The sequence below is a fragment of the Pantherophis guttatus genome, chromosome 5, assembly GCF_059756535.1.
Source record: "Pantherophis guttatus breed Tessera chromosome 5, ASM5975653v1, whole genome shotgun sequence".
Classification (NCBI taxonomy): Eukaryota; Metazoa; Chordata; class Lepidosauria; order Squamata; family Colubridae; genus Pantherophis; species Pantherophis guttatus.
In genome coordinates, this window is record NC_142067.1 from 60,882,992 (window position 1) to 60,910,900 (window position 27,909).

The 27,909-nt window shown below is 39.3% G+C and overlaps 1 protein-coding gene across 1 annotated transcript; it reads right to left on the reverse strand.

Moving 5' to 3' along the window:
- ATP6AP2 (ATPase H+ transporting accessory protein 2) lies at positions 1-26,727 on the reverse strand. The gene is made up of 9 exons (XM_034423831.3): positions 26,443-26,727; positions 20,652-20,782; positions 20,202-20,330; positions 17,461-17,556; positions 17,166-17,303; positions 11,607-11,660; positions 10,707-10,856; positions 8,610-8,726; positions 1-3,171 (listed from the first exon to the last, which is right to left on the reverse strand). Exons 1-9 carry the CDS (start codon positions 26,489-26,491, stop codon positions 2,977-2,979), a joined length of 1,059 nt encoding a protein of 352 aa, XP_034279722.1. The 5' UTR covers positions 26,492-26,727; the 3' UTR covers positions 1-2,976.
- Between the last annotated feature and the right edge of the window lie 1,182 nt (positions 26,728-27,909).

The following is a 27,909-nucleotide window of genomic DNA, read 5'->3' on the forward strand; positions in this document are numbered from 1 at the left end:
TTTGTATAGAGAACATAACTTTATTTAGCGACTGAAATATTTATTCTGAACCCAAAGAAACCAAGGATCCATTGCAGTTGGACAGCCAATAAATTTAAGTTAACAATAGGCTCAATAATTACATATATTTCTTTTTGTTTTCCAAACAATAAATTTAAAAGTAGTATCTAGTAGGTAAAGGGCTGTAGTTTTCTCCATACTTATATAGGAACAAACCCTCATGAACTAAATAGTACTATTTCCCAAAGGATTGAGAAAAAGGATTTCAATATTGGATAATTATGCAGAAAATAAATGGCATACCTTTACTTTAAGATTGCCTGGGTATGAATACAGAAGAGCATATTAATTTTTTTTTTAAAAAGATCTTATTCATTATGCTACCAACATCCCATAATGCATGCATGATTATTTTAAAGTCGGAAGCAGAAGCAGACATTTCAAAAGATTCTATTACAGTATAGGATTAATATTTAGAGGAGCAATATTTGATTAAGTTCTTCAAACTTCAACTGTAAAGCTAAGGTTCTTGAATATGAATGAGTACATGTTGTTCCTTCAAACGTTCCTTTATAATTTAGCCCAAGTTAAAAATATTTTGGTGTCAGATGTGCCAACAGTATTAGGGCAAACTGATCTTCTCTCAGTTGTTGTAGTAATACACTGAATAGTTTATGCTTAAGAGTTTTAAAGCAGATGTTTTGTCATATCCAAGGCCAATATTAACATTGATCAATTCTATTAATATTGAAATTATTCATTTCAATATGTGTCAAACTGGTGGCCCACAGGCCAGATGCATCACGCGCAGGCCACACCCACCCCAGCTCCGCAAAGGGTAAAAAGAGCACGATACATCACATGATGGCAACGTGACACTGCAAGTTTGACACCTGTTTTAGATGAATTATTAGAACCTATAGACATCACCTCTTAACAAATCTTTTTATTCATATCAGTATTGAACAATTTATAAACTGACACTACTACAGGGAAACCAGTGTCTAATTTTTGACCCTATCATGCTATTATTGCTAGTGGCCTACAGTATTATTTTTAATACTATATGATGTTACTAATGTAATAGTACTATTATATCAGTCCCTTACTTGCCAGTTTTCCAATTGGAACTTGTTTAAATACATCAGTTAAATATTATTTATTTTCTCAAGTTTCAGATTAATTTCAGATCTGCAGACCAACTCCTTTTTTTCCAAAAACTACTGAGAGAAATTTGTTTTTTTTAAAGAGGTCAGATTCATCAGAAAGAAATTATAACTCACAATTCTGATCATATAGCTAAAGCAAAGCAAAACAAAACAAATGTTTTTACAATGGGAAATATTGTCCCAGCTGGAACTAGAATTCAAGTATTTTCAGTCGTGTGTATGGTTGTGAATTTTTTTACCTATATGTGTTTACATTAACTGAAAATACACCTGTACAGTTTAACTAGAACATAAGTAACCAAGACCTAGCATATTCATAGTGCCACCTACAAGATCTAGAAGAAAATTGGACATCCCTCTTATAGCAGTTGAATATCAATATACCAATGCACCCAACCTTGTAAATTAAAGAATATTAATGTATACAACTAGTACAGGGGAGTCAAACACAAGGCCCAGGGGCCAGATCCGGCCTGCAGGGTACTTAGATCTAGCCCACAGGCCTGTCCTGAAAACAGTGAAGGAGCGGCCCGCAGTGCTTCTGCTGGCAAAAACGGAGCTCTGTTTTCTCTGGCAGAGGGTTGCAGGAGGATGTAGGAGCTGAAAATAGAGCTCGGGTACCTGTTTTCACTGGTAGAGTGCTTGGGCCACCACAGGCGCACCCAACACAAGTGACGTCAAGCTGGCCACGCCCACCCCGGCCTCTGGAGGTCAAACACAACCCTGATGTGGCCCTCAATGAAATCGAGTTTGACACCCCTGCACTAGTATAACATTTAATTAAGTACAGTTACAAATGGAATGTTAGTTGACTCTCTATGCTAAATACTTTATATTCTCTGTAGTAGAACATCTGTTCAGTTCCTCACAGTAAATGAATTTGTGCAGTGTTACCATAACAACAATCTTTCAAACATCTCAAGCCATTACATTTGTTTAATATTAATTCTGCACTGCAAGCAGATTCTATTTGATGTCAAGGCCTATACCATCTTCAGTGCTATGTTTATACCTAGCATTTGATGCCCAATAAAACATTCCACTCAAATATCAGACTTTTTGGGTTTTTTAGCGTATATCAAGAACTGAAATACATCATGTCAAGTACAGAACACAGGCCACTATGTACCATTTGTTAACTGATCACGTGACAAAAGAACATGGTATATAACTGAATTTTTCATCAGAATTCACTACTCATAAATACCACAAGATCCTACATTCCTACAATTATTAATACAGATGCTGCACCCATATGTATTTCTCTTCCTTCATGAGTATTTCTACTTCATTATTTTAAGAAACACAGTAACTTTGAATAAACATTTAGGGTGAATATACGTACATGTACAGCAAGGTTGTATTTTAAAAAGGTACCTCTGCTTAAAGAAACTTTTACAATGGATAATCAAGCTTAATAGGTTTAAAATCCTAACATTTGAAATATTTACATCATGAATTACTTTATTTATCTATAACACAGTTCAAGAAAACATCCTAAACTTTCAGTGTAAGAAAACTGATAGAATATTAGTCGTAAGCAATATAAAGAAACACCCTTACAGCAAAATGCACACTGCACGGTCACAGGGTAGAATAAATATATATTTCAATTTGAATTAGCTCATGGTTGTGTAGTCCTGCTCATTTTCAACTCTGCACATTAGCTATACCCACTATTACCCTTTAATATATCCTCACAAAACAAATGTATACTTCATAAAAATATTCACACTATGAAGAGTCCATACTGAATGCTGCCAGAATACTGAAGAAGCATTTCTCCTCTAAGATTTTCATTTAAAGGTTAATCCATTCTAATTTTCTGGTTGGTCATTCTATAAATGATGCTGTCATAGCCTGGATCCATATTCCACAGATTGTAGGAGATAACCACCACAGCTATCACCAGTCCAAGCATGATCCAGAAAATTATATTGAAGACAACAGCATAATTAAAGTTGTATGCATATCCTAGGTTATATGGATTTTCAGTCTTGCTCTATAACAAGGAGAGAACAAAGGAATGAGTAAGTATATACAATAAATCATCAATCACTCTAAAGAAACACAAGGTGTATTCTAGATGATTAATTGTAAAATGTCAGTATATAAGGGTTCATGAATTGGAATAGACATGGTAACAGGTCAGCCAATGGGGATTGTTTGGTGACCCAGAAGGATCGGAACCTGGGCGTGGCTTATATATATATATATATATATATATATATATATATATATATATATATATATATATATATATATATATATATATATATATATATATATATATATATATATATATATATATATATATATATATATATATATATATATATATATATATATATATATATATATATATATATATATATATATATATATATATATATATATATATATATATATATATATATATATATATATATATATATATGAATGCTTCTGTGATTCTTCTGTGTTTTCCCGAAAATAAGACCCTGTCTTATATTTTTTTGAACCCCAAAATAAGTGCTTGGTCTTATTTTTGGGGAGATCTTATTATTTTGGGGTGCGTGGAGCAAGATGGGGCTCCTCTTGCCGTCTTACCTGATTTCCAGCTCTGCGTTTAAATATTTTTGGGGAGGGCTTATTTTTTGGGGAGGCTTATTTTAGCGCATGCGCTCAAAAGCCCGATTGGGCTTATTATCAGGGGATGTCTTATTTTCGGGGAAAGAAGGTATAGCTTCTGTGATTATTGATTCTGTACTTCAGGATTCTGAATTCTGGTTCTGGCTTCTGCTGTATGGTATTGTATATAAAGAAGTTTCTTATATAAATGAATCCTGCTGAATTGTTTACTTGTGTGCTGGTTGGATTGCTGCAAACTCTTAACAGGTTATGGGCCCAGAGCACACCAGATACAGTAAGACTGAACTGTAATTAAGCTGAAGAACAGCCTGTGTTAAAAAAGAAAAAAGAACAAAGCAGAGAAGGCTTGCATGATGGCTGTTGAATTCAAGGACAGCTCTCTGCCTCGATTGGAACAGAAGAATTATATTATTTGGGCTGCAAAAATGGAATGCTTCCTGAAGGCTAAGGAGCTCTGGGATATTGTTATTAATCCACCCCAAGCACCATTAGCAGCAGCAGATCAAAGGCAGCATGATAAGGCACTGGTCTACATCATCTTAAGTTTAGAAAATGAACAATTCCTGAATGTAGCTGAGTTAAAAACTGCAAAAGAGGTTTAGCTGAAATTAAGAAGTGTGCATGTGAGTGCGTCAGTATGCAATATTGTGCAATTATCGAGACAATTATACAGAGCCCAATTGCAACCACAAGAGAATGTGGAAAGGCATTTGCTGCATATGCAAACTTTATTCATTGAGTTGGAACAGCGTGGCATGCAGATCCCTGAATCTCAGAAGATACTGTTGGTGTTAAATAGTCTTGATGAAACGTGGGACATTGTTTCAGCTGTTTTTGAGTGCAAACCAGAACAGGACTTGAGAATGGAAGCTCTTAAAGCCTGTTCGATTTCAGAAGAAAACGAACGCCATTTTAGAAAAAGTCACGAAGAAAAATTCCTGAGATGGGGGCCCAAGGAGCAGAGAGAACAGCAACAGACAGCATGTCTGCAGAGATGATGTCTGCAGAGACCCGAGTAACAGAAGAGACCAGATTACAGCCCAGCAAAGGTTTTCTACAAAGAAAGCAACAGAACGGAGGTGTCTCATCTGTAGTGATAAGACTCATTTGAAGAAAGACTGTTTACAAAGAAAAGATACCACTGATGGATAGGCTGCTGTTGCAAAAGTTAGCTATTGTAATAGCAGGGACAAAGTGGGGCTAGTCAAACAATTGTTAATAATTCTAAATTGTTTTTCAGAATAGATCCAGCTGGAGGAGATGCAGTAGCCTTGGCGAATGGCCAGAAGGCTAAAGTCACTGGAAAAGGCAGTGTGGTGATTCCATGTCTGAAGGAAATTAGGCAACATATGTGTGCTTGAAATGGAGCATAATTTACTGAGTGTCTCTAGTCTAGACCAAAATGGGTTTGAGACCACATTTGTAAATGGGAAGTGCCTTATAAAGAGAAATGGGAATGTATGTGCACAGGGCATAAAGCAGGAAAATCTTTATGTGTTGCAGGGACAAAAGATTCAATGTGCTCAAACATTTGGAAATGTGGCACAACATGATCCATGCATTCATCTCTTGCATAGAAAGCTTGGCCATGCCAGCTTCAGAGTTTTCCAAAAGATGGAACAGTTTGGAGAAGGGTTAAATTTAAAGGGATGTAAGGCATACTTGGACTGTGCAGTATGCAAATCATCAAAGTCCAAAGCATTCCCAGTAAGCAAGAGTAGTACATGGCAGACAACAAGAGCTCTAGAGCAGATTTGGTAGGGCCAATGCAATCCAGTTTGGGAGGAGCAAAGTATGCACTGGTCATTGTAGATGACTACAGCAGATTTGGGTTCTGCTATTTACTAAAGAGTAAAATAGAGGTGCTACAGAAATGTAAGCAACAGGTAAGCTTTGTAGAAAGGAGATATAAACAACAGGTATGTCAGCTGCAAACTGACAGAGGTTCAGAATTTATGTCAGAAAGTTTTCAACAGTGGTTGGGACAGTTAGGAATAAAACACAGATGCAGAAATCTGTACACAGCAGCTGAGAATGGCGTGGTTGAGAGACAGAATGGTGTTTTACAAACAATGAAGGACTCACTGCTGGAGGATTCTGGTCTGAGCAGCTCATATTGGGGTGAAGCCATGTTGACTGATAATTATTTAATCAATAGGCTGTGGAGTTCCTCTATTAATAATACTCCATATGCTGCGCTATATGGGAGAAAGCCATCTCTGGCACATTTAAGGGTTTTTGGAAGCAATGCATGGGTGCATATTCCAAAAGCAATCAGGAAAAAAGCTCAACCAAAAGTTAGAAAGCTCAGGTTTACAGGTTATGAGCCTGGCTCAAAGAGCTATTTTAGCGATGGGAGCAAAAGAATAGTCATTTCCAGGTCTGCTAGCTTTGCAGAGCAAAATTGGAACATAATTGATGCAAATTTTTGGAGTGATCTACTTAGTGACAGTGACCCACTTAGTGACGGTGTCAGCGTTCAAGGAAGAGAAACTGAAGGAGAGCAAGAAAAGGAGTCAGGAGAAGATGATGACTTGGATATGAAGCAAGAGAGGGTTGAAACACAAGAGCAGTCAATACCACGCAGGTCAGAGCGATGGAATAAGGGATTCCACCTGACAGGTATTCTGCTAAGGTGTGTAATGTGTGGTATGAGCCAAGAAACTATCAGGAAATATTGGCATTACCCAAAATTGAACAAGTAAAATGGAAAGAAGCCATGGACAAAGTACTGCCCAACAATGAGGTACAATATAAAGCAAGGTTTTTCACAAAGGAAAAACATGCACTATAAGGAGGTATTCGCGCCAACTGTAAAGAGTAAAAGCATAAGGTTGGCACTAGCATCGGCAGAGGCAGAATTTATTGCTCTGTCTGAGCTTTGCTCAGAGATAACCTGGTACGTACAGCTGTTAAAGGATTTAAACATAAAAGTAACTGAAGCTGTAACAGTGTTTGAGGATAATGCTGCTTGCATTAAAATGGCTACAGGTGACACAGTAAAGAATAGAATCAAGCATGTGGATATTAAATACTGTAAGAGAAGCCATCAAATGTAAATTAATTAGCTTGCTTCACTGTTCTTCAGAGGACAATCTGGCACATATAATGACCAAGCCATTGGTGGAGTGCACCATGGGAAGAATATTAAGTTATTCGGTTTTATGTCTATTGCAGTCATGAAGGGAGGAGTGTCAGTATATAAAGGTTCATGTATTGGAATAGACATGCAACAGGTCAGCCAATGGGGACTGTTTGGTGACCCAGACAGCTCGGAGACTAGCTGTGGATTAGGTCCCCTGATCTGTATATATATATGAGTGCTTCTGTGATTATTGATTCTGTACTTCTGGATTCTGAGTTCTGGTTCTGGCTTCTGCTGTACGGTATTGTATATAAAGAAGTTTCTTATATAAATGAATCCTGCTGAACTGTTTACTTATATGCTGGTTGGATTGCTGCAAACTCTAACATAAAAAAATGTCAATTTATTCAATGTAATTTTTTTCCTATTAAGTTATTGAGTATCGGTTGGAAGAATCTTCATCTTAATCCAAATTAGAAATCTACTAAATAATCCCTGACCAGTAGTTATCTAGCACCTATATGAAAATTTCCAAGGAGGAAGTCTACAACTGCTTAGGTAGATTGTTCCACTGGTTAGTAGCTTTTATCTTTATGGAATTCATTCTAATATTCAGCATTAATCTAATTTCTTTTAATAGCAACCTTTTGGTCACTGTCCTGCCTCTTTAACAGAGAACAGTCTGCCCCTCATATAATGGACAGCCTCATGGGCATATCATTCAAATCTCCATTTAATCTTACCTTTTGAAAGTATAATACATCCAGTTCCTCATGTGGGCTAGTTTCCAGACCCCTCAATATCATCTAAACCTGCTCCAATTTTTTCAGGCCCTTTTAAAAACAAGCTGCCCCTCATTAGACACAGAACAATGTCTGGTCTAAACAGCACAAAAACAGTATTTCCTTCTGTGATCTGGGTGCAACGTTTCTATAAATGCAGCCCGAGACTGCATTGGCCTTTTAGCAATTACAGCACATTGCTTACTCACACTCAACTGGTAGACCACCAGGACGCCTAGATCTTTCTCACGTTCTCTAAATGACAATGTTCCAATGCATCTGATTTTTTTCCTACCCAGATTCTATATAGTATTTACCACAGCTGAACACCAATCTGTTGGATTTAGCCCAGTGTTCAGGCCTATTGAAATATTTTCAACATAAAAAACCAAGCAATCTTTACATGCCAGTGTAATTCATGGAATTAAGGGCATGTTGCACCTAATGAAAAATTCCAACAAAATGTTTGGAAAATAACAGATATGTATATTTTATAAATTCATCAGTAATCTGTGATATTACATTATTTTTAAATTTGCTTTAAACTTCACAGAAGTAATTTGGAAATCTAGTGACAAATAATTTCAGTAAATCAAATGTTTTCCTAATTTCTGAGGTTCAAAGAAAAATGCTGTAGATTATTATGTCAAATCATTAAGTCACAAAAATAGAAATGATAGACAAATTGAATAATTATTCAACTTTTGCATTATATTACTCTGAGACTCAAGTGACTATACTCAAGTGCATTTACAACTACTGTTTTTTATTCCAAGAATTATTTTACTGAGGGGCTAAAAAAATAAAGTATAAAGCACAGAGTAAACAGGTTATTATTAATACTCTGCATTTTTCTGTTTAGTTATTCTACTAAAATGCATGAGATTTTCAAAAAAAGATGTATTATCCAACTACCAAAAGAAATGCAAAAGTTTGTATAACCTCTGAGGATTGTAGAATAGATCTGGATTTTCTCACAAAGGGAGTATCAAAAGTCTTCACAGTTACCACTTCTACCACTGCATTCCCACTGTAGATGTTGTACATCTCATCTGCAAACTGAAAGAGCCCAAAATTCAGAATTTGCCAGCTGAAATTAGATTCAAATGATAAAAGGCACACAACTCAAATATTATAATGGAATAACAGTTGGAAGGGACTTTGGAGGTCTTCTAGTCCAACCCCTTGTTCAAGCAGAAAATGCTGTACTAGGCCTGTCAAACTGGCGGCCCACAGGCCGGATATATCACAAGCAGGCCACGTCCACCTGGCTCTGCAAAGGCAAAAAACATCGTGATATATCACAATCCGGCCCGTGACGCAATCGAGTTTGATATCCATGCCCTATACCAGTAGTCGGCAAACCATGGCTCGTGAGCCACATGCAGCTCTTTGGCCCCTTGAATGTGGCTCTTCCACACTCGTGATGCCCTGGCCGGCTGTGGCTGAGCCGGGAGCGTGCGCATGCGCAGGGAGACCCTCCTCAAGCGAGCACCAAAGCTCAGGAAAGGTGCGCGCAGGGTGGGCAGTGGCTTGCTTAAGGAGGGTCTTCCCACGTGTGTGCATGCTCCCGGCTCAGCCACAGCTGGCCAGGCATCACGAGAGTGGGAGGAGGAGAGTGCAGGAGAGAAGCTGCCTTATACCTACCTTCACGCCACATTTGCACGTAAGGCAGCCTTTGCTTCTTGCTCTTCAGGCTGGAGTTCACAGCCTGGGCGGGGGAAGTGTAAACGGCAGCTACCTTGAGCAAGCCGCAGCACTATTACGCAGGGCTCCAAGTGATTGGAGAAGCGGCAGAAAGAGCAGCCAGGGCTGCGTTTTCAGCGGGTAAGCAAAGCTGCTTCTGCTGCGAGGAACTTTGGAGAGAGGGTGGGGCAGGCTAAGAGCTGGCGAGAATGGCCACAGCTTTCGTCTGCCCACTCTCTCCAAAGTTCCTCGCAGCAGAGGCAGCATTGCTTACCCGCTGAAAGCGCAGCCCTGGCTGCTGTTTCTGCCGCTTCTCCAACCACTCGGAGCCCTGCGTAATAGCGCTGCGGCTTGCTCAAGGTAGCTGCCGTTTACACTTCCCCCACCCCCCCTTCTTCCTCCGTCTTCACCTTGAGTTGGAGCCTCGTGGCGTGACCGAGACTGAGGAGGGGTGGGATAGTAGCTACACGGAGCCCCTGGCGCCGTCCTTGTCCCCTGCCCTGCAATAATGAACCGCTTTCCGGTGGTTTCCGGTGCTCTGGTGCGCATGCACCTTCCGGTTTGGGCATTCTGTGCCTAAAAGGTTTGCCATCACTGTTCTAACTGTCAGGAAATTTCTCCTCAATTCTAGGTTGGTTCTCCCCTCCACAAATGGGCAGGACAAAATGGCGACTACAATAGAGCCACCTATCACACAGCTTCAGGACAAACTGCTGCCTTACCAAGATCTGCACAATGCTGCAGAAACTTTCTGTAGCGTTCAGAAGTTTCTGCAGCACTATGCAGACCTCTCTAAAGCAGCAGGATGAAGAATTTCTTTAGTAGCCTCAAATGGGCAGGACAAAATGGTTGCATTTTGATTGCTGCCATGCAATCCAGGGACACATGGCCTGTTCTCCTTCTACAACATGAACTCCGGATAGCTTCAGAAGCTAAGTGTGGGACATGATGGATATGTGGAGAGTAGGCAATGCTGTAGGGTTCCAGAAGGGTGGGATGAGGGGAGAGAGGTGGAAGAACACTGCAGCAACCTTATGGTAAATCATAAGGGCAAACGACTGCAGGCCTGCTGCAATAACTTTGAAATAGGGTCATATGTTTTTGGGGTCTGTTATAATTTCAAATGTTTGTTAAGTGGCCTGTTGTACCTCAAGGATTACCTGTACATATGACTGAAGAATGAATTAAGACTATATCTTTATTTGGCCAACAACTATAAACTGAAGAAAATTTTATTTGAAAAAATCCAAACAGGTATCAGCAATAAAGCACTGCATAATCTACTCATGCCTGTTTCTATATTCTAAGTTAAGAAAAAGTTACATTATTTACCAGCATTTTTGCTCTACTAACCTTTTGCAGAGAGTCTGCAAGAATCTGAGAAGCATCCTTGAACTGCTGTGAATCTTCCCCATACCTTTTACGTATTTCTTCCAACCCAGAAAGTTCTAGAGAATATAGATCTGGTGAATGATCCTTGGCCAGATGTTTGTGTCTAGAAAGCTTGGGAAGCAGTAGGTAAAAATTGTTAAAAGAATATCAAAGTAAAAAGTAGGCATTTCAATTTTAGAAAGCAACGTTTTAACTATTTTAAGTAATTGTTTTCTAGAATCTGTATCCTACAGATGAATCTACATGGGGTGGAAGTTAATGGTTGATGTTAATGACAGGCACACTGGTGCAATCTAAGCCATGATCCTTTTGTATAGCCCCCAGAGACAAGACAGAGATCTCTTAGCAAGTGGAAGCAGCTTGCCACTGTCTTTCTGGGAAAGCAGCAAAGAAGATTGCAAATGGAATCACATGTTGACAGGATGCTTGGCAACCAGTCATAAGCACAAACAGTTTGCTAAACACCTAGATCATGGTCACAATACTGAGGGGGGGGAGAGGTGGATATGACATTTTGCATGTGGTCAGAAGTGCACTACAGGACATAAAGCACCCTTTCTCAGGTGGTCATTAATTCGGACCATTAGAGATAGTCATAAATCAAAGATACCTTTATATACAAAAGATGTAGAACTAGAATCATGGAGCATGACATTCCATTTTAGTGAAAGTGCTGGAACATGTTGATACTTTTTATCCTATATTCTGCTTCTCCAGGAATTTATCAAGGTCCAGTTTAGCCAATAAACTACACATTCTGTGTTCTTTCTAATTTAAAATGTTCTAAATCAGCTGAATAATTACAGTCAGAAAATATACAGTCAACCACATAGTAGAATTTTGCTTGCAGAATTTGCTTACCAAGCTTGTGATATCATTCAAAACTTGCAATTCTGACAAGAGGAGGAGATCAACCTATGAAATAAACATGTATACATAAAAACAAGCACACATACAAAAAGGTGAATTGAAAAAGCATTTCAATTTATAATAAAAAGACTGAAAATCAATTCTGATATTAATTTAGCATGGGTAGCACATGCAGGACTTACCCATACATTCTCTTAACAAATGAAACACTTAATATAAAACTGAAATAAACTGAAACAGAGAAAAATATTATTTTGTTGGGATAAATCAGAAGGGGTGATACTTACCATGAGCAAAGATTTAGGCTGAATTCCACAGAGAATAGAATAGGAATAGGAATTTTTCTTAAAATTATTTTCATATTTTCCTCATTGTCACTATTTGTGTCCCTTCACTCAGAATACTTTTAATTCCTTCCTCAGAAATATTTAATAAATTATTCTCTGAATAGTTCTAGCATTAACTTGTGCTAAAGAGCAACAGTAGGAAGGGAGCTTGAAGGTCTTCTAGTCCAACCCCCTGCTTAAGCAGGAAACCCTATACCAGGGATGGCTAACCTTTTTGCCATCACATGACAAAAATGGGGGTCGTGTGGGGGGGGGTCACACACATGCATGCCCACACCCATAATTCTATGCGCCCCACTCCCCGCGCATGTGCTCGCGACCTCCCACGCTCCCCCCGCTTTTGGCACGTGATGGCACAGTGGGCCCTATAGTCCAATTTTAAACCCTCCACAGACTCCACAAGCTTTCTAGGAGCCTAGGGAGGGCGAAAACAGCCTCCCCACCCCCCCAGAGGCCCTCCAGAGGCTGGAAACAGCCCATTTGTGGGTCTGGAAGGCCCATTTTTTGCTCTCCCCAGGCTCCAGAGCCTTTCCAGAAGGCACGAAAATTAGCTGGCCGGCACACACATGTGCACCAGAGCTGAGCTTGCGTGCCCACTGATATGGCTCCGCGTGCCACCTGTGGCACATGTGCCATAGGTTCGCCATCACAGCCCTATACCATTTCAAACAAATGGTTATCCGGTCTCTTCTTAAAAACTTCCAGTGTTGGAGCGTTTACAACTTCTGGAGGCAAGTTGTTCCACTGATTAATTGTTCTAACTGTCAGGAAATTTCTCCTTAGTTCTAAGTTGCTTCTCTCCTTGATTAGTTTACCCATTGCTTCTTGTCCTACCTTCAGGTGCTTCTTTGTGGCAGCCCCTGAGATATCGGAACACTGCTATCATGTCACCCCTAGTCCTTCTTTTCATAAGGCGAGACATATCCAGTTCCAGCAACAATTCTTTATATGTTTTATCCTCGAGTCCCCTAATCGTCTTTGTTGCTCTTCTCTGCATTTTTTCTAGAGTCTCAACATCTTTTTTACATTATGGCGACCAAAATTGGATGCAGTATTCCAAGTGTGGCCTTACCAAGGCATTATAAAGTGGTATTAACAGTTCACATTATGTGGAGTCTATCCCTCTGTATATGCAGCCTAGAACTGTGTTGGCTTTTTTGGCAGCTGCAGCACACTGCTGTCTTAGAAAGCTAAGAATTTTTTGATCAGATATAAATTAATTCCAGATTCATGTGGAGAAATGGGTATAGAAAAGAAGTTAGTCGTTGAGCAAGACCTCAAAGGAGGCATTGAAGAAGACGTGGCAGAGAGAAGTAGAAAGAAAAGAGATGTGGCCAAGACAGTTGTACAGGAATCTATTACAGTGCTTAAAGATGGAGATTAAATCTATCACATGGAATATTAATGGAGCAAATGCCCCATGTAAGTGTAAAAAATTATTTCACTATTTGAGGAAACTTAAATTGGATATAGTCTGTCTTCAAGAAACACATATTAAGAAACAATACAAGAAATATTTAATAAATAAATGACTAGGAGATGAATTTATATCAGCTGGTGTAAAAAAAATTAATGGAGTTGTTTTATATATAAAACCCCATTCAAACCTAAGTTACTTGTAGCAAATGAATATGGTAGATTTGTAGCAGTCAAAATTGAACTTAATGGAATAAAATCAATAGTGGTGAGCATGTATAGGCCCAAATGATGATAGAAGCAAATTTTTTGATCATTTAATGGATCAGTTACTGCCTTTCTCATATGGAAACAGGCTTATGTTGGGGGATTGGAATTAAGTGACTACACCAGCTTTGGATAGAACAATCATCAAAGGGGTTAAACGCTTACAGGGTAAATTATCTAAGATTTTCTTTGAGATGATGGATAATTTAGTACTAATAGATTCATGGAGATATAAAAATGGAGATGCCAGAGAATATACCTTCTTTTAAAACTCTTTTAACTTTTTTTAAAACTTCTTTTAAAACCCGGACCACACGTTTTCTGAATAGTTTTTATCCCAGAGCTATAATTGCACTCAACAACAAATTAAAGGGCCACCATCAGTGAGCTGTTGGACAGCATTACTTGGTCTGCTGTGTGGATGTTTGGGTGGTTTAGGGGTGGGGAATTGTGATGGGTGGGGGTGTGTTTGGGGATTGTTATGTGTGTTGGACCTGATCTTTGGGTGTTAAGTGAATTTCGTTGTATGGGTATACTGTGTATAAACATACAATGACAATAAAATTATTATTGTTGTTATTATTATTCTGAAAGAGATAAATCTTTTTCAAGGATTGACATGATATGGATATCTAAAATCTTGCAAATAAAATTCTGAAAGTGGACATTCTGCCTAAGTCTTTCTCTGACCATAATCCTGTGCTTTTGGCTTTAAGAGGAAAAAGCTCGAGTTTCAGATGGAGATTAAAGAAGCTATTTTACAAAAGGAAAAGATTGTAAAAGACTGTAAAAAGAAACTGCAGGAATACTTTGAGAATAATTTGGGTAAAGGACAAGCTTAACAACAGTATAGGAGGCTAGTAAACCGGTTATAAGGGGCTATTTTATACAGTATAATCGCTTAAAGAAGAAAAAATCCCAGGAAAAGACGCAAAGAACATTGGATGAAATTAGACAGAAAGAAATTCAGCTGCAAAAGACATCTATGGATCCTAAAATTTTACACCATATTAAATTGTTACATCAACAATTATCTATGTTAGCTGTACAGGATATAGAAACCAAATTGAACTATGCAAAACAAAGACATTTTGAATTTGCAATTAAAGCAAGCAGATGGTTGGCATATAAATTAAGAAAAGAAAGAGAAAAGACAATATTGGAAAAATTTGCAAGGCAATAATGTAATAACAGACAATGAATTCATTAAAAAGTCCTTTCATAGTTTTTATTCAAATTTCTATAAAAGATAGGAGATTGATATGTTAAAAATAGATAAATATCTTTTAAGACAACAGTTACCTACCTCTAGGTATCACAAACCTAGAGACAATTTATGAATGATCCGATAACTGTTTTTGAGGTATCAGAAGCTATCAAAAAAATGAGGCCAGGCAAAGCCCCAGGCCCAGATGGTCTCACAAGTCAATACTATAAGTACTTCGAGGATTAACTTCTTCAACCACTAAAGGACACAATGAATGATATACTACAGGGGGGGGATATACCCCAGATGTGGAAAGAAGCCAATATTGTGCTGCTCCCAAAGGAAGGTCAAGACATTACAAAGACAAAGACTTATAGACCAATTTCATTATTTAAATGAAGATTGCAAACTCTTCGCTGCCATTCTGGCAAAAAGACTAAAGAATATTCTACAGGTATATTATACATGAAGACCAAGCAGATTTTCTACTGAAAAGACAGCTAAGAGGTAATTAGAGGACTGTCTTAAATATTATTGAATAGTTACAATATCATAATTAGAAACAGGCTGCCTTAATATTTTTAGGTGCAGAGAAGGGCTTTGACAACATAAATTGGGCTTTTATGTTTTAAGGTGCTGGAAGAAATGGACTTTGGAGTGAATTTTATCTGAGGAATTAAAGCAATCTACACATCAAGAATGCAAAAATTGTCATAAATGGTGACTTAACTAACATGCGAAATTCAAAAGGGTACAAGACAAAGATGTATTTTGTCCCCTGCGCTATTTATCTTGGTTTTGTAAATCCTGAATAAAAGTATTAGACAAGATGATACAATAAGGTGTATAAATATTAAGAAAGAAATTTATAAATTGACGGCCTTCACTGATGATCTGGTTATATTTTTACAGGCTCCAAAAATAATACAGAATACTTGATGAGGAAACTGAAAGAGTTTCCTCATCAAGTGGAAGGTTGATGAGGAAATCATCCTCATCAACCTGGGGGATTTGGTAGGTTTCAAATAGATAAACAGAGAACAATGCTGATCAAGAATATGTCTTCTCAGAATAGTGATATATTAAATAAAAACTCAGGTTTTAGGGTTGAGAGAAAGGTGAAATATTTAGGGGTTATGTTGACAATTACAAATATAAAACTGTTTCAAAATATCTATCCCTTCTTTGGAGGGATATTAAACAGGATTTTCAAAGATAGGATAAATTACTAGTGGGTAGAATTTCTGTAATCAAGATGAATATCTTGCCAAAGATGCTTTTTTTTATTTCAGACGTTACCAATACTTACATCTGATAATTTATTTAAACAATGGCAGAAGGATATTTCTAAGTTCATATGGCAAGGGGAAAAAACCAAGAATTAGATTTAAGCCACTGCAAGATGCTAAGGAAAGAGGGGGGGTTGGGTCTATCAGATATGAAAATGTATTTTGATGCATGCTGTTTGACCTGGGCAAAAGAATGGGTGAACCTCCAGATAAGAGGTTACTTGAACTAGAGGGCCATAAATTAAGATTTGGATGGCACGGCTACTTATGGTATGATAAAAGTTAATGTTGATTTTAATAACCATTTTGTGGCAAAGCAGACTGGTTGATGTACTGTAAAATTTTATCTTTCAACTCTGATTACCCAATATTAAAGCCGAGGGAAGAACTTGAATCAGGTGGTTATGTTTGCCATTGGTTTACCTATCAACAACTGCCTAAAAATGGAAGGACACTTTGATTCCTACTATGGACAAATGGTTGCAGAAGTTGATGAGTTGGCTGAAATGGCAAAATTGACCACTTTGATTAAAGAAAAGAACTTAAGTACTTTTGTTTTTATATGGACACCACTTCTGAACTTTATGCTTGATGTGGCAAAGAATGAAACTGACTTTGGTTTTACAAATCAGACTGATAGATCTTTATAGAAATGGCTTGTTCATATTATTATGAAAAAGCAAAAAGTTGTGATTTGATGTTAATGCCTTATTTTACTGTAACAGAGAGTTGGAAGTCAATGCTTCTTTTTCTTCCCCCCCTCCCCTTATCTTTCCTCACTTCTCTTTCCCTTGCCCCTACCCCCACTGCTTTTCTATTTACTTTGTATTTTGTATTTTATAATACTTTATAACTCAATAAAAATGTTAAACAGGCAAATGTAAAACTGAAACTAATAAATACTCCATGCCCTGAAACAGACCTTATCTAGAATATAGATTTCACAAAATGGGATTCCTTAACATACATAACATCAATTTAAAATAGTTGTCAAGCAAGACAATTTGATTGAGTCTTTCCTTACCTCATTGTTTCTGCTTAATGAGTTGAGGGGAAGAGAAGCAAGAATGGAATTATCCTGGAAAAGTCTGTTCCGAAGCTGCCGCAGTGTGACAGAAAGATCTTCAAATACAGAATTTGCTTTTCCCACCATATAAACTCTCTGAAAGAACCATCATTATGCATTATAATCTTGCACTGTTATAGGAGTCTTCAATTAACTCTTTCCTAATATTGAAAGTTCTAAGAAAAATCTCTACTCAGAAGCATTTAAAGATCATAATTTTTGATGCTTTTTTTAAAAAAAATATGGAACTTACTTCTTCACTAGGAGCTAGTTGGACAACTACTGGCGTTTCCTCAGAAAATAAAGTATGTATTGCATTTGCAACCCCATCCAGGCTGAAGGGAACTGCCTAAAATAAAACGCTAGTAAATTAAAATTGAAATCTATAGAAAACAGGAAAATAATAACTTTCAGCATATATTATTGTTTCTGTATGGGTAGTCCTTGATTTACAACTACAATTGAGCCCAAAATTTATGTTAAGTGAGAAATTTGTTCAGTGAGTTTTGCCCCATTTTACAACTTTTCTCGCCAGATTTGTTAAATGAATCACTGCGGTTTATCTTAGTAACACGGTTGTTAAATGCAACTGGTTTCCCCATTGACTTTGCTTGTCAGATGCTCTCAAAAGAGGATCATATGGCTACAGGACACTGATCATCATAAATGTCAGTCAACTGTCAAGCATCCGAATGTAAATCACGTGACCATGGGGATACTGCTGTTCTGACCTAGGCTTCCTTAGAAATTAAACTTGGTCCTGGCAAACCTCTTTAATTCATACGGCTGTAAATTTCCTTCATTTACAGTCTGCAAGGCTTGATAAACAGTCTTTCAGAGGAAGGTTATCAACACCCACCTATCTCACGTGGAATGCTGCCAAAAAGCTAATTTCCAGAGGCAGGGCAAGGCCTGCCTCTGGAAATAAGCAGCCTTGGTGGCGCAGCGGACTAAAGTGCTGTTAAGTAGCACTTAGCTGCCAGCTGCCTGCAATTACTGCAAGTTCAAATTTCACCAGGCTCAAGGTTGACTCAGCCTTCCATCTTTCCGAGGTAGGTAAAATGAGGACCCGGATTGTGGGGGCAATAAGCTGACTTTGTATAAAAAGAACACCGCTTGGGGGGGCCAAAAGCCCTACTAAGCAGGTATATACAAAAGTATGAAGGCTATTGCTTAACACATTGTAAGCCGCCCTGAGTCTCCGGAGAAGGGCAGCATATAAATCGAACCAATAAATAAATAAATAAATAAAATAAATAAGACCAAACTTGGCACAGAGTCACAAACGTTTCAAATATTGAATCAGCCAGATGAACTAATTGCTTCCTGCAAAAGCTTACATGCTGTTCGCTTCTCTTTTATGTCTTATGGTAAGTCTTATGGAAAGTCAATCATTTCCAAGCCTTACTCCCAAGTCGACCCTGTTTCCTTAATTGTTCCTGTCTCCTAGCAGCTCTGTGCATGCACACACTGGGAACAGGCTCACGCTGTTCTTCTGCCTCGCTGATATCAGACTCCAGAGGCAGCAAAGAACTACCAGAAGCCTTGGCCCCCTCTCTGCCTCTGTCTCAGAGCCATCGTCAGAGCCTTCCCCAAACTCCAGGACTGGCCCACGTTCCTCCCCAACCTCCTCACTGTCCGAATCTGCTGCCAGCTCTGCTGGCCGCTGGCGGGCCATAACACCTGCAACGTTGTGAAAAAGTGTGAAAAATGATCCTAAGTCACTTTTTTCAGTGCCATTGTAACTTCGAACAGTAATTAAATGAACTGTTATAAGTCAAGGACTACCTGTACTGTCCCAAGGAAAACAAAAATCGACATGAAATATATTTATGAAGACTTTTAATTGCATGTAACTACTAGCTTTCCCCAAAATAAAGAAACATGTAGTTCTAAAAAATAACAGGTTACATTTCAGACTAGAATGCATAAAGTTGTAATTATCTGAAGTAAGGAGAGTAAACATTAGTTATATTTTCAGTAGGGCTATCTTAGGATCTTTTAAGATTAGCCAAACATTTCTGTCATGGAAAATAATGAAGATTTCAGAATCTTCAAGTAACTTATTTTGATGAAACTGAAGAACAAACAATAAGAAATAATGCATATTCAAATAAGGTAATACAAATTAAGGTGTACAGTATTAACATTCAGATTAAAGTGGATTATAGAAAAATCATGCCCAAATTACATAAACCAGTGTTTTTATGAAGCCTTGCTTTCTAACTGTATATAGATCTTTCCATTTAAGAGATAATTATTATTCTATAATCTAAAAATACCTGTTTTAAAGGAAGAAAGTAAAACTTTACTCAAATAAAAATTTATTATTTAAATTGGCCTTAGCTCATATATACCTCCTGTCTAGCTTTTTTTTTCTTTGATTTATTGCAGTGTTAGTCAATAGAGAACTTTCCAAAGGTTCTGAACTACAGTTCCTATCCCACCCACCCCCACCACCACTGAGTAAGTTTGCTGGGGTTCCTGGAAACTGCAAAGCATCTGGAGGGCCTTAGGTTGTCTAACCTCAATATATTATATTTCCATGTGCCGGATTGATTTTTTTTACTTCAGTATATAAATGGCATACATTTCCTATATTCCTCCCAGTACACGAATAGTTTATTCATGTGGGAAGAAAAAGAAAGCAAAAATATGTTAATTATTAAGATCAAGAAAAAAAATTACTTTCTGCTACAGTTGATATAAAAAGAAAGGGAAAATTTCTGTACATTCTCCATCTCAGATGGAAACCTCTACCAGTACATCATTTCCATACAGAGCTTCTAGAAAGAACTGCTGTATAAATTTACTGAAATACAAACATTCTAAATGTTCCAAGAAAAAAAAGTATCTTCTATGTGACTACCAAAATTTACATTCTGTTTCTGTACACCAACTCATAACAAAAGCATGCAGTCTCGAAACCATACTTTCTTGTTCTTCTATATGGAAATTTTGCTACTAATACACTGGAATCTATAATGTACTTACATTTTCAACTGGGTAAGATACTCCATTCTTAGGCATTGTTAGCTTGTCTATCCCTGTTACAGTAACAAGAACAGTAGCTCGCGGACGCCGAAAGAGATCACCTACTGCTAACCCAGGCCAAGAGAGATCCTGTAGCAATGCAATTTTTTAAAATAAAATAGTTTATATTTTCCAAAAAAATATTTTATGTGAATTTATGTATAACTTAATATGAGGCATTAGAAACTGTATTAATGAAATCATTACACTATTTAAATGAAAAGAACAGATGCAGTACTATTCATCAATTCATGATTTTGGTAAACATGTTGGACATACCGGTAAGTATAAATAAACGTATAATCTGATTTTGAATTTCCCTAGATAGTGCCGTAACACAGATCTGCAACACTTTAAAAAAAAGGCAAGGAATTCTGTGGCCGAAGAGATATACAGTAATGAGTCACATACTTCCTCAATAGAGAAGCCCATGGATAAGGCTGCCACATCTGGGATCCGTTCTCCAGGAATTGGCCAATTTCCTTCTCGAAATATAACAGATTCAGGAGTTCTTAATACACTGAATTCATTGGCAGAAACAACTGAAAAAAGAATGCAATATGATAAAGTCATTTCCACAAACATGTAAGGCAGAACAGGTAGCCCTCAACTTACAACCATTTGTTTAGTGACCATCTGAAGTTGCAACAGCACTGAAAAGAGTGATTTATGGCTGTTTTTCACACTTACAACAATTGCAGCATCCCTATGGTCATGTGATCAAAATTCAGATACTTGGCAATTGGTTTATATCAGGGTGGATTTGATTTAAATCAACTCGATTTAAATCATAATTTTTAAAGAGCAACTGTCATCTCTGCTACTCCTTTGACCCACTGTTGACTCATTGATAGTGTTGCAGAATATACAGCCTCATGCTACATAACTAAGCTCCATTTCATGCTGAATAAACTAAATTATTTATGTATCTTAAATAGAATAGCAGTTGTCATTGTTCTCAAATAGTTTAAATGTACGCAGATATAAAATACATAATTTTTTTCCAGTAGGAATTATTCTTTTAATTTATTTTTTTATTTTATTTTATATTGGATTTCTATACCGCCCTTCTCCCTGAGGACTCAGGCACTGTATCAAATGCTTTCTACCTCTGTAGCTTGAGTTGAATGAATTTAGGTACAGGTAATCATTGATTTATGACCACAATTGAGCCCAAAATTTCTGTTATTAAACGAGACAGTTAAGTGAGTTTTGCCCCAATTTACAACTTTTATTGCCACAGTTATTAAATATTGTAGTGTAGTATTGTACTGTAGTTAAGTTAGTAACACAGTTGTAAAGTTATTTATTTATTTATTATATTTCTATACCGCCTTTCTCCCGTAGGACTCAAGACGGTGTAGAGTCAAGAAAAATATAGACACACAACATCATAAAATTGCTAATTAAAATTATTACTTAGTTTGGTCAATTAAATAAAACTCAGAATTAGATAACATTTAAAAAATCATTCACATGTTCATATGTTTAGCCCTGCCTGTTGGAACATCAGGGTCTTGAGGGCACGGCGGAAAGCACGGTGATCAGGGATATTCCGTATCTCCGGGGGCAGTTCATTCCAAAGGGTTGGAGCCTTCACAGAGAAGGCCCTCCCCCTGGGAGTCGCCAGTCGGCATAATTTGACTGACGGTACCCTGAGTAGTCCCTCCCTGTGAGAACGAACTGGTCGGTGGGAGGCTATTGGTGGCAAAAGACGGTCTCGTAGGTACCCGGGTCCTAAGCCATGGAGCGCTTTAAAGGTGATAACTAACACCTTGAATCGCACCCGGAAGACCACGGGGAGCCAGTGCAGCTCGCGTAGGAGAGGTGTTACATGGGCGTAACAAGCTGCGCCCATAATCACCCGCGCGGCTACATTCTGGACCAGTTGGAGCCTCCAGGTGCTTTTCAAGGGGAGCCCCATGTAGAGAGCATTACAGTAGTCCATACGGGAGGTAACTAGGGCATGAGTGACCATGCACAAGGCGTCCTGATCCAGAAAGGGACGCAACTGGCGGATCAGGTGAACCTGATAAAAGGCACCCCTGGCCACAGCCGTCAAATGATCTTCTAAAGATAGCCGTGAATCCAGGAGGACACCTAAGTTGCGGGCCCTCTTTGTGGGGAGCAAGATCTCATCCCCTATTGTCAGTGATGGTACCAGCTGACTATACCGGGACGCCGGAAGCCACAGCCACTCAGTCTTGGAGGGGTTGAGTCTGAGCTTGTCTCTCCCCATCCAGATCCGCACAGCCTCCAGGCAATGGGACATCACAGTAAGGGCATCATTGGGGTGGTCTGGGGTGGAGATGTATAGCTGTGTGTCATCAGCATACTGATGAACACTCACCCTGAAACCACGGATGATCTCGCCTAGCGGTTTTACATAAATGTTGAACAGAAGGGGTGAGAGGACTGACCCTTGCGGCACCCCACAAATAAGGTGCCTCGAGGTCGACCTCTGCCCCCCTGCCAACACAAACTGCGAACGGTCAGAGAGGAAGGAGGAGAACCACCGAAGCATGGTGTTCCCTATTCCTAAGCCCTCCAGCCGGTGCAGTAAGATACCATGGTCGATGGTATCAAAAGCCGCTGAGAGATCTAATAGGACCAGGATAGAGGAGCAACCTCTGTCCCGAGCCCTCCAGAGATCATCCACCAACGCGACCAATGTCGTTTCCGTGCTGTATTGTGACCTGAAGCCCGACTGGAATGGATCCAGATAGACAACTTCATCCAGGTATCGGGGTAGTTGTCGCGCCACCACACTCTCAACAACCTTCGCAACAAAGCGAAGATTGGAGACTGGACGATAATTTGATAATATAGCCGGGTCCAGGGAAGGCTTCTTGAGGAGGGGCTTCACAACCGCCTCTTTCAAGGAGGCAGGAAAGACACCCTCACTCAGAGAAGCATTTATAATCCCCTGGAGCCAGCTTCGTGTAACCTCCTGGAAGGCCAGTACCAACCAGGAGGGACACAGGTCCAATAAATATGTGGCAGCGTTAAGCTTGCCCAGAATCCTGTCCACGTCCTCAGGAGTCACAGAGTCAAACTCTTCCCAGATAACGCTCTCAAGACTTGCCCCCGTCTCCTCCCCTGGATCTACCCAATTGGAGTCCAGGCCTTCCCGAATCTGAACGACTTTATCATGCAGGAATTGTACAAAATCCTCAGCTCGACCCTTTAAGGGATCTTCCCGTACCCCCACCTGAAGTAGGGAGCGGGTCACCCTAAACAGCGCGGCTGGGCGGTTCTCTGCAGATGCAATAAGAGCGGAGAAGTAGCTAGACTTCGCCGCTCTTATCGCCACTAGGTAGGTCTTAATATAAGATCTCACTTGTGTTCGGTCAGATTCAGATCGGCTTGTCCTCCAATCGCTCTCCAGGCGTCTTTTCTGACGCTTCATCTCTCTCAGCTCCTCGGAAAACTAAGGAGCTAGACGAGATCGGTATCGGGCCAGAGGCCGCAAAGGCACGACGCGGTCCAAGGCCCCAGTAGCCGCCCTGTCCCAGGCGACCACCAGGTCCTCAGTCGAGTCGTGAGCCAGAGTCTCAGGAAATGGCCCAAGCTCCATCAGGAACCTTTCGGGGTCCATCAGGCGCCTGGGACGGAACCATTTGGTTGGTTCCGTCTCCCTGCGGTGGGTGGAAGTGACTTGAAAGTTCATGTGAAGGAGAGAATGATCAGACCATGACAAGGGCTTGAAGTCTATATCCCTTATTCTTAGATCATTCAGCCACTGATCAGAGACAAAAATCAAGTCCAGTGTGTGATTCCCCAAGTGGGTGGGGCCTTGAACTACCTGGGTCAGGTCCATGGCCGTCATGGAAGCCATGAACTCCCGAGCCGTCTCCGACATCTCACCAGTGGATGGCAGGTTAAAATCCCCCATAACAATAAGTCTGGGGGTTTACACCGCCACCCCGGCTATAATGTCGAGCAGCTCAGGCAGGACCGCTGTTACGTGGCAGGGAGCCAGGTACGCAATCAGTAGGCCCATCTGAATTCCCCGACCCCACTTCACAAGGAGGGACTCACATCCGGCTATCTGAGGAACAGTGGCCTCCCTCGGGCAAAGACTTTCTCTAATGATTGCTGCCACTCCCCCACCCCTTCCCTGAGTCCTTGGCTGATGGAATGCATGTTATCTGGGTTCCCCATTGATTTTGTTTGTCAGAAGGTTGCAAAAGGTGATCAGATGACCTCAGGACACTGCAACCATAATAAATATAAACCAGGGTGGATAAAAATCAATGATTTTTTTTAAAAAATCAGATTTTTTTGATTTAAATTGGATTTTTTTGATTTTTATCGAATTTATTTTAATAAAAAACTTTTGGGGTAAAAATCTATCGTAAGATAGTTTTCTCACCTGGATTCAAAAACACTACTACAGCATTCTGATACAGGAAAAGACAAGATCTCTAGTTACAGTAAACATGTTATGATTTAAATGATCTACGCACAAGATGTTCCTGAACCTGTACTAAAGTAGCAGAATGCACCCATATATGTAAACATACTGAATGACCAGCTATCAAGTGGTTTCTACATCATGCACTTCAGGAAAGGATCCATGGCTAAGTAGTATAATTTATTATAATTTTTTTAAAAACAATTTCAGATTTACTCTAAAGCACTTCCATTAAGTTCATTAGAAAATACCATTGGCCACATGCATTTTAATCCTCTGCAAAAAAGTACAAATAGGTTACGATAGACAAAATATAATCTTCTAATATTTGTTCAAGAATTTTAGTTCTATGTTGGCAATTTAAAGGCTAATTTACACACTTCAGTGGGCAAGATTTGGTCCAAACCTCAGTTTTCTTATTCTTGTTAACCTGCTGTAAAGGTAAAATGGATCTTCCTTCAGAATCATGTTTTACTCCACACACAAACCTCCAGTTAGTATAATTTAGTTCTTGTTATTTTGACCATGTTAACCTTGGAGGGAGGTCAAAACTATATCCAAGGCTGTATTTAAGCAGAATAGGTATTGACAGTAAACACATAGGATTCTATAATACTAATTTACACCAACAGCACAGCATCAGTAAATATTAGCTACCAGTAACTAATATGTCATTTGAATTAGTAATGTAGGACAAAGGTTCCATTTCGGAGTGTCCACAAAAAATTAGACAGTTTGCTATAATGATTAAGGCACTAGGCTAGAAACCAGGAGACTGAGTTTCAGTCCCATTTTACACTCTTAAAAGAAGCTTCAGTTTGCTAAACTATTTTAAGTGTTCAGAAAAGGTAATCACAGGTTATCCACATTTAATCTGTTAATTTAAAACATTTTTGTCCTCTAGCATAGTATAAAAACAATTGATCCAACATAGAGAAACAAATGTATTTGCTTTCTAAATTATATCTTAATTCAGAATTTCTTTTTAAACTTGATTTTTGGGGAAAATTATAATTTAAATCTTGATCAGTATCATTTAAGAGAGCTACATATAGTCTACAAGAATCAGTTTGGTTTGATAGCTTTTAAAATAAGAGCCATCTCTCAATGGGTGGATATTAGTACAGGAATTTTTCCCTCAAGTTGTTTGCACTCAAAACTGTAACCACAGAAGCTGGGCAACAGATACAGGGTCTATGGTTTCAAAAAAATGCATGAAGCAGAAGCTAAGGACAAAGCAACAGCATCTATTTTCATCTGAAGGAAAGAAATCAATAAAGTCACCATGACATACAGATCAGTTTATTGACAATAATTAAATCCAACGCCAAATGAGCCCAACAACTGCATAATTTAGAACAGCAATATAACCACAGCAAAGCAACCCCACTATAACATCCGTCGCCGCCATAACAGCCGCCTTCCTGAGCCAGGCCCTCCAGCAGGAGCCACAACTCATATCGTCTCCTGCCATCAACTCTGGAGATAACAACTCAGAAAAACGGTCTCCTTCGGCTATCGGCCTCCGGGCCCCCCCTTAAACACTCTGCGACGCTTCGAATTGCTGCAGCCCGGCCTCGCCTTCTCACCGGTTCTCATGACTGACAGGAGGTTCTCCGACCACGCTCGCCCTCTCCCGTTTCCATCCACATCCAGCGGCTGACCTTTCCGCCTTTCAGCTTTCCCCCTTGCCCGAAGGGCGACTAGGGCGAGCTAAGCTTCGCGGGCCCGTCGCCTCCACCTTTCCCGCCTCCAGTTCCGATGAAAACAAGCCTGGAACCTTACCTGCCAGAAGCACCGAGGCGACCCACAGCACTCCCCACCTAAGCGCCATCACCCTCACGTCTGCCCCGACCGCCGTTCCAGTCAGGGCCAAGAAAAAGCATCCGGCGCCCAGATGCCGAATGTCCCGCCTTTCGTCGTAATTGACCTCATTATCAACCACTCAGAAACCTTATATCATGAAGGCAGCGGAAAGAAGGTGTGGCCACTCTCTGAACGGCAAGTCTGTGTTGCCTCTATGTGTGCTGGTGAAAATCTTGCCATCGCAGCGACTTCTCGCTGTCATGCGGAAGAGGGGGGGGGGGAGATTTAGCTTGAGTGATTGATCGCTTGGCCATTCACAATAAAGAAGGGTTTTTTAAGAAAAGCTCAATAAATTCCATAGGAAAAGAGAATCATAGGACACTGTAGGACCGTGAGGTTCGTGTACATCGGCAGGAAATACTGCAAGGATCTGGGAGTAGGAAGGAAAAGCGGGACCGGTGCAATCTAGTGACGAGGCATCGGGCACTCTCCCAGACCTAAATTTTTGCGAAGGACAGGCTGAGATAGCCGGAATATTGACAAACTGGCCAATATTCGGGATAAGCCGCTGCAGCGTTCTAATTGACTGTAGGGCTGGAGGAGAATAAAGATAAGGTCGAGTGACAGACAGGGAAGCTGATATTTGACACATTTGCACGCAGCGATAATGCATATGAAAGAGGATTTAACCAGCCTTTGCCATATTTGCAAAGAAATATGAGTAAGAGTCAATTTGGGCAAGTGGTTAAGGCATCAGGCTAGAAACGGAGATCTCCCGCCTTAGGCACGAAACCATCTGGGTAATCTCTCTCTCTCTCACAAATTGGCCTCATACCTTACCACATACCATAGTTTATTGTCACTGCCTCTGTAATCTTTTCTGTATTTTTCATTGATTCCACGAGTTTATCTTAAAAATTGGTAGTGCCATGGGAATGTTTTCATTAAATATCCCATTTTATATAGTGCTAAAGTTTCCTCTCTTACTTTTTAAATGATATATAGTTTAAGAACATGAGAAAGTGCATTAGGTTAAGTTAATTCATTAGTCCATCTTATTGAGGAGCATCACTATTTTACTCTCCACTCTGTCAGGAGGTTTAAAATGAAGCCAACTTGTAATAATCTCTTTTTTCCATTAACATTTTATGTGTGCTTTCCTGGCAGATATCTGAGTGATTGCCATGAGGGAAAACTCTTTAATTGCAAAACCACCACCTCTTCTGTTTCTGTTTAATTTCAAAGTCATTGGATTCTTTGAAAATATCAGTATTTTTACAAGGTGTATTTCAACATAGGCCTAATCATGGATGATTTTTGTTGCAGCCTCAGAAGTGATAGGGCAGTGCTCACATTGATGAGTTTATTTTACTGTTTATAGATCCTTACAGCTGTTGCCTGGGATATTTTTCAAGGATTATCTTGAAATAAAGTTTGGTAGGGATT